Source organism: Poecilia reticulata, linkage group LG20 (assembly GCF_000633615.1).
Source record: "Poecilia reticulata strain Guanapo linkage group LG20, Guppy_female_1.0+MT, whole genome shotgun sequence".
NCBI lineage: Eukaryota > Metazoa > Chordata > Actinopteri > Cyprinodontiformes > Poeciliidae > Poecilia > Poecilia reticulata.
The window spans coordinates 22,105,035-22,118,396 of record NC_024350.1 but is presented as its reverse complement, the minus strand read 5'-3'; the positions used below and the strand labels follow the sequence as shown (position 1 = coordinate 22,118,396).

The 13,362-nt window shown below is 37.8% G+C and overlaps 1 protein-coding gene across 1 annotated transcript in view; it reads right to left on the bottom strand.

Moving 5' to 3' along the window:
* The window catches only part of ankha (ANKH inorganic pyrophosphate transport regulator a), a 15,209-nt gene extending 10,510 nt beyond the window's left edge, over positions 1-4,699 (bottom strand). The window contains exons 1-4 of the mRNA XM_008396655.2: positions 4,172-4,699; positions 972-1,188; positions 663-781; positions 392-475 (exon numbers count right to left, since the gene is read on the bottom strand). Of these exons, the coding sequence (XP_008394877.1) occupies positions 392-475; positions 663-781; positions 972-1,188; positions 4,172-4,267 (516 nt within the window). The 5' untranslated portion in view covers positions 4,268-4,699. The remainder of the gene's footprint in view (positions 1-391; positions 476-662; positions 782-971; positions 1,189-4,171) is intronic.
* Positions 4,700-13,362: the final 8,663 nt, after the last annotated feature.

Here is a 13,362-nt window from a genome sequence, read left to right as displayed (position 1 = left end):
AATCTAAAAGAATTAATAACATCCCTTTTTAAAAAAAAAAAAAAAAAAAAAAAAACATAAAAAAAAAACCACTTTATTTGCTTGATTTTAATTTCATTTTTATTTTCCTGGCCCTGAAGGAAATTATTTTATCCAGGTGACAAAAAGTTTGGCCACTTGAAAACTTAACCTGGACCAGATTTGGCTCCCTGGCCTGAAGTTTGACGTGTGGATGGATGATCTAAACAACAAAACAAGGAATAAAGCCTAGAATTCTAATATTTATCAAAAATGTACTATTTTTTTCCTCCTTTTCCAGACTTGGGAATAAAGTCCCAAATGTATTCAGGCGTAGAAACTCTGAAAAGAAGCATTTTTTTCAAATGAATAAAAAACAAAAGCATCTTGTTACCTGAGCCACGACATCAGAGATGGAGGCAGAGCCCACAATGACACTGTACTTGTGCTTGAGGAGGATGCCTGCATGAATCCATGCCTGGAAAAAAATAAATAAAAATTAACAACAGGGTTATTTTACATTTTAAAAACTTTCATTTTCTACTTTCATTTGAAGAGACCAGAAACAAACAGAACTAGAGGATTAAAAACCTTTCTAGGTCATGAGCGCTTAAAGACATGATTCCACATGAGGATTAATCCCAATTTTTTTCCAGAAGACTCACCATTGCATCCAGCAAAGGGAACGCAGCTAGGTATAAGAACGCCTTTCTCGTCTTACGCCCAACAGATTCATCCACTTGGTGGAGCTTATTGATGATGTAGTATCCCAAATCTGTGTATGCTAAAGGGAAAAAGAGAAGGAGACAACATATCAGACATCTTTGTGAACGTTTTGAAAAAAAAAACTCTGATTGTAAATTCTCCCAAGAGAAATAAAGCCATCATCAAAAACTTCAAAATCCACCAAAAACATCCCGCGCAGGACGCGGTTTAAGCGCAGGGTGTCATCACCCGAGCCCTTAAACACACACCTATCAAGATGTGGAGGACGAAGGCGATGACTCCGGCCGTCAGCATGCACAACACGGCCTTCCTCCTGTCGCGCCTGCTGTTCACAAACACCAAGCCCACATTCTTGAAGTCGCTCATGGGCCCGGTGAAGAACTTCATGAGGGAGTAGGCCAAGCCATAGCTGGCCAGCATCTCCACCGTGTCCTCCTTGACGGTGGCTATGCCCCTGTTGAGAGCCTGGATGGGACAGGAGATAGAGAGACGGCGCAGAGATAAGAACGGATAAGTTCAGATAAAAGTTTAATTTTTAACAGTCTGTCACGTTGCAACCACTGGTTTAAATGCATTTTATGTTAATTGTGGAGAGCAAGGAAGCAGAAAGACGGATCTAATGCTCAATATGATATACAATCCAGTGAAAGCAATGCACTGAGAAGAATTGGAATTAGTGAGTAGAGTTCACTTTATCTCATACAGCCGTTTTATGAAGGCCCCACAGGAGAAACTGCAAAGATCAACAGCTATAGGGCAAGATATTCTTTTACCAGGACAACCTTCAGTCGTGCTCATAAATCTGGCCTTTATGTTAGAAAACAAAGACATAAAGAAGTTTTATTTGGAGTGGAGAGAAGATGCTTTTGTTCGATGAGACCAAAATTGAACTTCTTGGCTTTAGAGAAAATAACACTGCAGATTATTCTGAACACGACATCCCCAAAAATCATCATTATCGTCGTCAGTAGGGCCAGGGAAGCTGGTTGGAGTTGATATAACGATGGAGGAGATAAACATAAGTGAATCCTGGGAGAATTGCTGTTTAAGACTGCAACAGCCGTAAGACCTGAGTGGAGGTTTATCTTCCAGCAGGAGAATAAATCTAATCAGACAGTCTAATCAATCGACTGGTGATATGTTTTAATGCTGCGTTCCAGTTACCTGGAAAATGGAAACCGAGTTGAGTTTTGAGGTCAGCGTCCTCGTTAAAAAGTCAGAATTTCAAAATTGCAACTCTTAAAAACATCATTTTAAGCTTTATTTCATACACAAACGCCACTTTTAATTTGTTCAGTTGCAGGAGTAAATTTCACTCTTACATGTATATCCTGCAAAATAAATATGATTTCACCCAATCTTACTGTTGTAAGGCAAAGTCGGCCTTACAAGGCGAAACTTGTGAAGGTAGTCGGAGTTGCTCCCAGATTCCTAGAGGGAATTTTTGAATAGGAAGTTGGAATTTCCCACTTCCAAGTACAACTAAAATGTAGCATAATTACATCTCTGCACCAACACAGCTGAAATAAATGATTGAATGGCATCTGGTTTGACAAGCGACTGCTAACGAGTCACTCATTTGATTCAGGTATGTTGGTGCAGGGATGCATCTAGAGGTTGCAGGATTTTAGCTCGAGGAGTTGGAGATAAGATGACGAGTCTGAGACAAAAATGAGAAAACTGCTGCTCTCCACGCATACAAAAAAAAAAAGGCAAAAATGTGAAAAAGCTGCAGAGATAAACCTTCAAAAATGAAGCAAAACTGGTTCCAGAATATCTAGACTGAGGCCTGAATACAAATGAGATTCATGGCTTTCAAATTTAAATTTGTGAATCATTTTGAAAGCCAACGCCCTTAACCAGAAGTCTGCAAACTTTCCAATCCAAACAGCTATTTTTGCCTTCAGTCCAGCAACCGCTAACCTGTTTAGAACCAAACAACTTTTAAGTTTTTGATAAATATCTACTAAATTTGTCACACATTTTGGCAACTGGATCATTCAAAGTGTCTTATAAGATGAAAAACTTGAAACGATAACAAGAAACCTTACATTGTAGTGGTAAACCGTTTCATTTCTTTAAGTATAAAAATAAATGAAAGCAAAGAAGATGAATACATTTTTCCATTGGGATAATTAAATGTGCAGAAAATTATGTATATGAAAAAAAAAAAAACATTACTGGTCCTTTTGTTGCAGAAATTCAGTGAAAATTGTTCCATTAAAACACTGAAAACGTCTAAAACCTGAAATTTTTATTATACCTATATTTAAAACCATTAGCCGAGTTTAGCCAAAGCTATTAAGAACTATTGTAAAAGGTCCAATGAGCAACTCGCAGCTCTGGAGCCTCAAGTTGCAAATTCCTGCCATAAAACATGGGGACAGCACCATCATGCTGCATCATCCGCTTCACAAATACAAGCTGCCTTGTGTTGGTCTGTCACACAAAATCCCAACAAAGCACATCAAGGCTTGTAGCTGCAACATGACAAATACGTGGAAATGTTGAATAGGAGATAAGCTCAGAGCGGTGGCATGACTTTGTCTAACATTATCTCTGAGCAGAAGGCAACTTCTCCCAACAGTCCTGCAAACCACTGGTTACCTGGAGTCGTTAAGTGACACGTTTGGATCAAGTGACAAAGACCCAAACACTGAACCAAACCGAGAGTGGGTTCACCAAGATATGTGGCCTTAAGAGCTCCAAAAGCCTGATTGTTCTGACTACAATTTATAATCCTGGTACTTCTAAACCACGTTAAGAAAGAGGTAAAAGTCTTTCAGAAAACATGAGAAATCCAGCTGCTTCCTATTCAAGGACCTGGAATTATTACAGTGGGATTTTCCTTTAAAAATTTGAAGAAATTGTACCTTTAGCTCCTTTAAGAACACCCTTTAACTTCAGGATAGCAGTCACAACAGCTGCCCCCCATTTCCCCTTTCCTGGTGTGTGTGTGTGCTATTTATACCATCCTACAGAACCATTACATAAGCATAATCCTGACATCTCCAAGCCTCAGCGTGTGTTTTATGCCATCAGATAAACCCATCTGGGGCAGGGAATATCCAAAGCAGAAAACATGATAATTACAGGGCTAATCTGTGCTCTTAAAACCACAAATCCAACTGACTCAAGATATATAAACAAATTAGAAGGAGGATAATGTCAAGTGTAAGTGAGAAAAATAATAAATCACCGCATTACATGGCAGTAGTGACGACGTAAAAAGGCCTTCTTTTTGATTTTTAGTTGAATAACGAGCCTGCAGGCTAAGATAGCTGCAGTTGCGCGAATAAAGATGTCTGAAACGGTCGGCGTCAGATTTAGAGGAGGTTTCAGTGGTTTTAAATGATGCTAGCCAGACACAAACAACTGCTAGCGAGGAGGAAATAATGGTTGGAGGGTGCTGCGATCTGTAGCGGTGTTTGAGGAAGAGGAGCATTACCTGTTCTCCGAGGTCGATGGCAACATTGGTGATAGCCAGAGGCACCAGGAAGCGGAGGAGAGGCCAGTAAGGACTGAGGGATGGGAACTCCACCATAGTACAAGCCGCCGGGATGACAGAGCGAGGAGCATCTGCCTCAGTCTTGTTTGGTTAGGAGGAAAAAAAATCCAGGGATCCAACGACAGTGAGGCGGTCAGAGAGAGCGGGGAGTGTTAGGAGGAGATAGCGGCGGCAGCGCGTTGCTCGGTGCTGCCGCTGCTGCTGAGAAGATCCGAAGGTCAATGGGAATTTCAGAGCGGCGCATCTTCCTTGAAAACCATCTTCGAATAGACGGGGGGTGTTGATTGGAGGAGGAGGAGGAAACGGAGGTGGGGTACCGCCAGGTGTTTCGGTGGAGGAATAGCCTTCCCGTTTGACTATGAAGTGATAATCCAAGGTTGGTTAAATAAATAGTTTGGCTGCGCTCTTGGCCGCGCCTCCGCTGGGCAGTCACGACCCTCCCAGAAGGCTGGATCCCGCTGCTGCTAAACCCGCAGGTGCGTGTGGCATCACGGTGACATCAGACGCACGAGAGAGAGGGACAGACAGGAGTCACCACACAGAAACAGCTCCATTCCGGGAGAATATTTACACCCACATTTCTCTCTTTAAGCAAGCAATTCAACAAAAGCAGAGTAAACGCAGCCTTGCTGGCTAAGCAAAATTAAAGACTGAGTCAGCAGTTTGCACCTAAATATGATGTTTATAGTTCACACTGCACAGTACTTTGGTCCCATAAACATAATGTTACCTTTTGCCTACAGTCCTTGCGCTAAGGATAAACAGAGCAAATCTATGATGATTAAAGGTTTGTCAAAATCTGACACCTAGTGGACAGTAATGGTAGTACAGATATTTTTTCATAACTATGTCATATTACAGATATCATACAATTTATATTTTTATTATTCTTAATGTTAGCGATATTAACGCTAATTGTTTATTAATAACTAAAAAAGTTTTATTTCCATTTTAAAATAATGTAGTAGTTTTTAAACTACATTTATTTCCATAAATATCCAAATTACTATTAGTAATTAAATCTTGTTTACATTTTTATTATTATTACTTACATTTAACATTCATCATTTTGTTTTATAATCTTCATGTATGATGAGAGAGACAAGACAGTTTTTCAATGGATAATATTCACTTTTTGCATATAAAAAATAAATATTTCAAAAATATATTTACCAGGACAGACAGCCACCTGACATTGGTTGTGTATCAAAACACTTAATCTCGTTTTCTTGTTCAAAAAGTTAATAATTTGTGAGCAGCATAAACATGTGAAGCCTTTGTTTGGATGCTGAAGTTCACTTCTGAACGTGGGAACAGCTACATAACCAGAACAAAAGGAACCAAAACAAATCTTAACACATGGCCAGATTGCCAGCCTTGTCTACAGGTTTCAATTATGGTCACCAACAACAGAGCTGCTTTTGTTCTTTTTGTTTGTTTTATTTTTTACCAGATTCCCAAGTTCCTTTGTGTAATTTGTTTAACCACTGATGGCTGTGAGAACTGACAGTAAAGGCTTCTTACACAATTTTCAGTCAAAACACAAACTTGTTGTGCCTTTGTCTGTTGCCTGAAGGAGGATCCGCTTTGCTTTTAATAGGTAACGCTAAATTTTATGGGGAAAAAAAGCCTTGTTTAAAGAGCTAGTACCTACCAGTTCACTTTGTGGGTCCAGTGTCTCAAAATGGGATTGCATGTTGCTAAGCAGCTTTGTGGTTTTCTTGTAAAATAAATGCAACATCTTGAAATAACAGAGCAGCCTAGTTAAGAGGTAAAACCTATTTGCCTGGTGCTGGATTTGGCAGCTGGATTTTGTTATCTCAATTTGGACTTGCACTTTAGTGTTTAAAAGTATTAAATGTCCTACAACTTTTAATATCTCTCAGGAGATGAGGTCTGATCTCCTCTGTGTGAAACTCTTATTATGGACCAATTTTAACAGAAAATTGAGATCAAGGGCGTAAATCCCATCTCATTATTAGGGGGGGACCATAAACAGGGAAATCTTTTTTAAGAGCAATTTGGGGCAGGGTGGGCAAAGTTACAGTAAAATGTGGTTTATTTTGTTTTTGTTTTCAAGCTGCACCATCAAAAATGACTAGTAAGTAGCAATGAATAACAAAAGTGTTTTTCTCAGTAAACAACCTGTTGAGACCCATAGAAGTCAAACTAAGATTCAAATGTTGCTTAGATATGAGTTTGGTTCAATGTCAGATCTAATCTCTGCTACACCTTTACAAAAACGTAAGGCTCTGACTAAAAACAAGTTTTAATAAGTAACTCCACTTAATAAAATTCCTCATAAATATCGATGTATTGCAGTGGTTCTCAATACAAGTCATGTGTCTTTTAAATTATAACTTATGTTGCTTTAAACGTTTGTTTTTTGGGCGGGGGGTTCATGTTAAAACCTATAAATATGTAGGAATTGAATATTTGGGAAGTATCATAACTTAAACTTCAAGGTCAGCACCAGAGTTTTATAGAAAAATATTCAAATTTTATTTTGTGGTATTAAAGGCTCTACTTTGAAAATGATAAGAAATAAAGTTATACTTAATTTTGTTTAACTGCAAACTGCAATGGACCTTACCAAGCTCCGCCCAGAAACGCCCCTCGAAAGTCCCACGTGACTTCATGTCTCACATTAACCTCCTCGCAGAGCTTAGTTTCTATGCGATTTTTCGTTTCGACTGACTCTGCAGAGTATTTCTGAGTCGATTAGTTTAGCATTTCTGCCGGATTTTCACAAAATATTAGCCACGACAATGGACAAGGGAACCAACAAGTTCATGTCATCTTTTTTGGACGACATCAAGATGTTTTAGCCACGCGATGCCTCTAACATTGTGTGTGTCACAGCTAAATGCTACCAGTCGATGAGGAAAACAGCAGATCCTCAGACCCTCAGCATAAATATAGCTGTGGACAAGATCACTGATGGCTATTGTTCTTGCAAGGCTGGGTAAGTCGGGCATTCATGGTTTAGAGAGTTCGAATGTGCCTAGGACTTATACACGGTACTCGGTGCTAGCGTGGCTAACACGATTACAGTTTAGTAAAAGCTAGCATGGCTAACACAATTACAGTTGAGTAAAAGCTAGCGCGGCTAACACGATTACAGTTTAGTAAAAGCTAGCATGGCTAACACAATTACAGTTGAGTAAAAAGCATTTTCAGGTGGAAATAAAATCTTTAATGTATGTCAGATATGGTACACATTGCATATTGATCTGTTCAGCTAACGTAAGGCTGTAACAGACAGGCTTCAGGATGTAGAAGTTGTATCGGTACTGCCATTATGCTGTACTTGGCTAAAAGGTTTTCATAATGGATGTGTTTATTATTGACTATATTTTTCATTCACTAAACACAAAGAAAGCAAAGCAATAATACTTACGCCAGCAGACACTTTGTTCTTATTGATCCTACAACGGTTGAGCAGTTGAGCAGCAAATGGTCATGCACAAGCTTTAATCCAAGCAAGGCTTTCCGTTTCAGATTTTGGAAATCTGTGAATTTTAGTTCCACAAACACGATCAGGATACCTGACATCGCCTGTACAGATACCCCACTGACGGAGAACCTTTTTTTTTTTTCGAGTCCTGACGCAAAAACTTTCTGTGGTCTGGTAGTCCACAATGTACATTAGCATGAGTTTGTGAGCCGGTAACCCACGTGATAGCTGCGCTGTGACGTAAAATGGACATTAGCCAATGAAAGGCGGGCCCTGTGGTAAGGTCCATAGCCCCTCTGCTCTCGGCTCCCATACAGAGCTGTAATGCTCAGCCGCTCCTTTCCGTTTCAAACTCTCCTTATTAAAGTAAGAGTTAGAGAGCTAAATATAATTGAAATATTGGCTACCTTCGACAGAAAATGGAGCCAAGTCTATGAAAGCAATGTAGCAGTTTAGCTAGTTTTGATTTCCAAGACATTGGAGGCAGTTTATCACGATTCAGCCAGAGTAATGAAATAACAAACTGTGGACTGATTTGTATTGTCAATGTGTTTCTTCCTATTGAGCAGTAAAAGTAAATAAAACGTGTTACATGTCTTTTGCTGTACGTATTTACTGACTGGAGGGTTTTTTGTTAGTGCTGCAGAGCTACAGCTAACGGATAGCTCCTCACTTCAGCAGTTCTAACTGAGCCTGTGCCGTTCAGAGGCGCAGCTGTTGCTCCGCCTACACTTTGGACTGAACCATTGTTCTAACCACAGTGGGGGGGACTTAAAAATTTATTCTTATTTTTTTCTTACATGAATGACAGGTTTACTTCGTTCTTTGTTTCTATTGCCTTTTCTATATTGATATTGTTTAAATGCAAGGGTTTTTTCATGATTTCTTTTGAGGGGATAATTCTAGACTTTTCCAAGATTTGCGGAGTCCCGACCGCCCCTAACCCGGGATTTGCGCCTGTGATTGAGATGCTTCACAGGTTAATAGAAAGTTGTTGTGGACCTGGGATTTCTTTTAAATGTTTGCACTTCTCCATTATTGCACCTTCACGTAAATATATTCCACCCCTTGATGATCCAAATCCATTTCTTCTTGAGAAATGAATAGAGCGAATTAATCTTCACAGATCACATTGAGAATGAAGATATTTCCTGACTTGTTATTCTTGCATATATTATCAGTCAGATAAACAGCAGTTTGGCGTAGTATTTTAAATAAGACACTTCCTGGGGAATAAAACACAAAAGCACAAACTCCAGTCCAGTGCAGAGAGGAACATTCAGGTCTCTGCATTGGAGAAAGGAAACAGCAGCTACACAAGTAGACGACCCAACACAGTAGAACAGCTACTGATACTTACTCAGATTTAATCTTTCTAACACCTACAGTACAGGTATTATTGCCCGGGTAGTTTTACCCATTCGTACCTTGGGAGACGTTACCAAAACAGGTTACATGTTGGCATCTTTATGCTTAGATCCAGCCACAAAGACTCAAATGCTGAACTAAACTGAGGGTAGGTTGAGTATGTCATGTGACCATAGCAGTTCCAATAGTGTGATTGTTCTGGTTACAATTCATAAATCTGGTATTCCATGTTCAAAATGAACTTTTGGATGAAAGTTGAAAAGAAATCAATTTGTTTTTGATCTAAGGAGTAGGATTATTCCTGTTAAATTTTACTTAAAGAAAAGAAAAGAAAACACAACTAAAAACTCAAGCCTCCAAATATTTTAATTTTTGACAGGAATTTCTTTTGATGCATGTAAACTATATATATAAATGTGCATTTTTTAAATTAGCTTTAACATAACCAACTGTACTGGAAGTACAGTTATTTGAAAATTATTGTCGAAACCTCAAGCATTTAAAAGCTACCAGTGGTGACAGGTAAAACTTATATGCACCTTTATTTAGGAAATCGTGACATGACTTCATAAATCTACGCAATGTAACATGACTGCAGACGATGAAAAAATATCCCTCCGGGTGTTTGTCAGTAATATACAAAGATGGATTTTCACCCTTTGATAATATTAAATATATTAAATAACACTTAACTCCGCATACTAAGCACGAAAAGTCCTCAGAGAAAACATAAACACGGACAAACATAAGCATTTTGCACATTAATCCAAAGAGCGACCAGTCTTCAAAGAGAGTGGTCTGCCATCTAGTGGCCACACTGAGTCGTTACAGCATCCCGCTTTTCCGGGGCAAGTTATTCATAATCATGAATTATGTAAATAATTTAAAGCGCCATTTTTTTCATTATGTTTCTGTACACGTTTATTATTATTATTATTATTATTATTATTATTATTATTATTATTATTATTATTATTATTATTATTATTATTATTATTATTATCTTTTTTGCTGTCTGATTTCTTGAAACTGATGTATCTGGTGCTGAATTATTTGTACAATTTTGTCCTTCACGAAGTATTTTAATCAGCAATTTAAAATAAAATGTTCAAATTTAAATAAGTGCATTTTATTTACTGTCATTTTCAGCTTTCATAATCTCTTTTCTAAACATATTTATAGATTCTCCCATATAAAATGCTATGCTTTATGAAAATGTTCCTGTACTCTGCTGTAACATAATTTCTGAACACTAGATAAACATAAGAGCTCTCTTGTTGAAACCCTATCATCTGTCATATGCCGAGGCTCCTGTGGATACGGGAGTTTGGCTGTTTTTTTTTACACTTTACACCAGTGATTACCATACAAATTCATCAAATCATTGCATATTAAAGTATTTGATGCATTTGGAAAACCCAGGACTGATGAAAATCCTCCTAAAATAAATACAACAAAAACTGAATAAGCTGTTGTTTATGTTTCCTTTGACATCTGAGGTTTTTCAAATTCCACTTCGTATGCCCCCTTTTTCCACTTGGGCGACATTTAGTGTTCGCCTTCAAAGGTTCAGAGCATACAGACAGAAATTTCTGACCTTTCGTTGTTGCGAAATCATTCTGTATCCTCAGAAATCTTTTCAGTATGCTCTCTTCTCTTCAGCTCACCCTACAGGTTTTCTGCAGGATTTGGGCCTGGAGACAAAGATGGCCGTGGAATATGTTTAATTTTGTGTCTGTTGAAGTATTTCTGGGTTTTGGATCATTATTATGCAGGCAGAAATCACAAAAAATACACAAAATATACATTTATATCAAGATGCAAAGTACCTGTTTAAACTGGGACAATAATGACACTGTAGAATTAAGGATAAAGTGTTTTTTTTTGTTCTTTTGCTGTCTTGTAATGAGAAAACAATGTAATTTTGAAACAAGTTGTGAACGAAGTTGGAAGGAAATTGAGGAAAGTAGTTGTTGAATGTGTGGAGCCCCCTAGTGGACACATAGGATTATTTTTTTCTTTTTACATTCCCTAGCAATAAAATTAACACCCAGTGAATTGATCAATTTTCAAGATGTTTTCTACACCAAATAAGTAACAATGTATAAACAGGTTTTTACTGAGGATCTTTGTATTTTAAGTTTATGATGCCACGCACTTAGTGACATTCTCAGGTACGTTCACACAAAACCCACCTGGAGTATTTACCCTGCCACTCCAAAAATATGCTTAATATTTGCCAATTTTCAAAAACAGTTTCCCTTTTCTGGAGAATAAATTCCTCATGTGGTGCTGTAAAAAAAAAATCACTCCCTTTCTTTCATTTTATCACAATTAAATAAATGATCAAACAATATTTTGCAAACAGGAATTGTATTTTCGAATGATGATTTCACCTATTAATAAAAAAAACCCATCTCATAACTTCTGATTTTGATAAAATGTACATTAATCTCTGACATATTCTTTCTCTCACTGAGGCATTTCACAAATATTAATAATTTTGGTATTCTAACTGACCTGAAACGAGATGTTAAACCTCAGACAGCGAGAAACAAAAGTGTGTAAAAGTCGTTTCAACTGCACACTGAACAACCTGGAAAAATCGATGTAGACTACATGTACTTTTTAATACTGCATTACTCAAACGTTGTTTCAAAGTGCCATAAATCATGAATTAGAAATTGAAACATTGTGAAAGTGCAGCTGTTGCCTTTACGTTACGTCTCTCTTAACAACCTGTTGTTACCTCGATAAAACATTCAGGTTTTTTTTCCCATAACAGAACTAGAGAGAGATTCTTTCACCTTTCTTTCCAGCAGAAAGGGAAACAAATCAAAGCGGAGAAGAATAAAAAACACAAACCCATCACTCTGTTAACATGACCACGCCGTATATGTTAGCTGTTTCAGGCTTTGTCAATAACTGTCAGTTGTTACTATCAATAATTAATGACACAATTAGCTGTGGAGCAGGCCGATTGATCCGCCCGGCTCTGGGTTGTCCTCTCACTGACTGAAGCTGTGCAGCTATCGATCTTCCAGCTCTTCATGCTGACTCGTGTCTTGGCTGGATGAGGAGGAGCGCGGCCCTGATTTATCAATACGTCTCTGCTGATGTGTCCGGCTGCCCGACATCAGCATGTGTCCGTCTGGCTCTTCATTAAATGCTTTTAAGTGCAGCGTATGCACAACTTGGTCAAACACCATCAGCGTTTCTGCAGTGGAGAAACGACTCTCCTGATGCTGGTGAAGGGAAAAAAGCAAAAAGCAAAAAGAAAACGTCAATGCCATGCGATGAATGCGGCCAGCTGCAGAAGTTTAAGATGCATTTTTCTGATGTAGACGGTTGAATTTGAGATGAATTGTGACATGGAGAAGAAAGCCACAGCCCAATCAAATTAAACCAAATTATCACCCTGATTACATTTAATCAGAACTAAAATAATTGCAGAAATATTCAACTATATAAACAATTTGAAGGAAAATCTAAATTTATGGTTCTTGTGTCAAATAGTCTCGTATTTTTCCTTTACATTTATTTCATTGTCTCCAATCACTTCTCCACACAGGACCATGTAAGTTTATTCACTTAAAAATAAGCACTTGTATTTAAAAACTGCATTTTGTGTTTATGTTGCTGTTGACAAATATGTCTAAATTGGTTTCATATTCTGAAACACTGAACTGTGGCACATATGCAAAAAAAAAAAAAAGAAATAAAAAAGGGGGGAAAACTTTATTATTTTTCTTTTCCCAAAGCTTTAAGTTTAGAAAGCTTTCTCCTGGAAGCTTTCTAAATCGGTTTTTCAGTCTTTGCGTCTCTGAACCTCTGGAAGTTCAATGAAGTTCTGGAAAATCTTCTGGAAGCTTTTTTTCCCCAGAAGTTTTAAAATATTTCCTATGCAGACATCAATCCTGAACGTTTTGGTTTCACATTTTGTCAGCAACCTCTCAAACCAAGTTGATGTAAAACTTTAACCAGACGTGCTGACGGACATTTAGCCAAATGATACTCTTGTGTGGATTCGTTTTTTGCAATAACTCCTAATTTATGCATCTAATTCCTGTATTTAAAAAGTAATCTGAGTTCTTTGTTTCATCACAACCAGCCATTCAAATGAATAATTAAAAGCCCAAAATAAACGGAAAAGTCACACCAATAATGAGTGCGTTTAAACATCACTGCAGCTGTTTTTATAATCAAATAACTAAACTTAAGAGCTGAGAGGAATGGAAAGATTTAAAAAAAAATCCCAAAAATACGCATATCCTTAGATTTCATCACAGTCTTAACACGTGAGCAG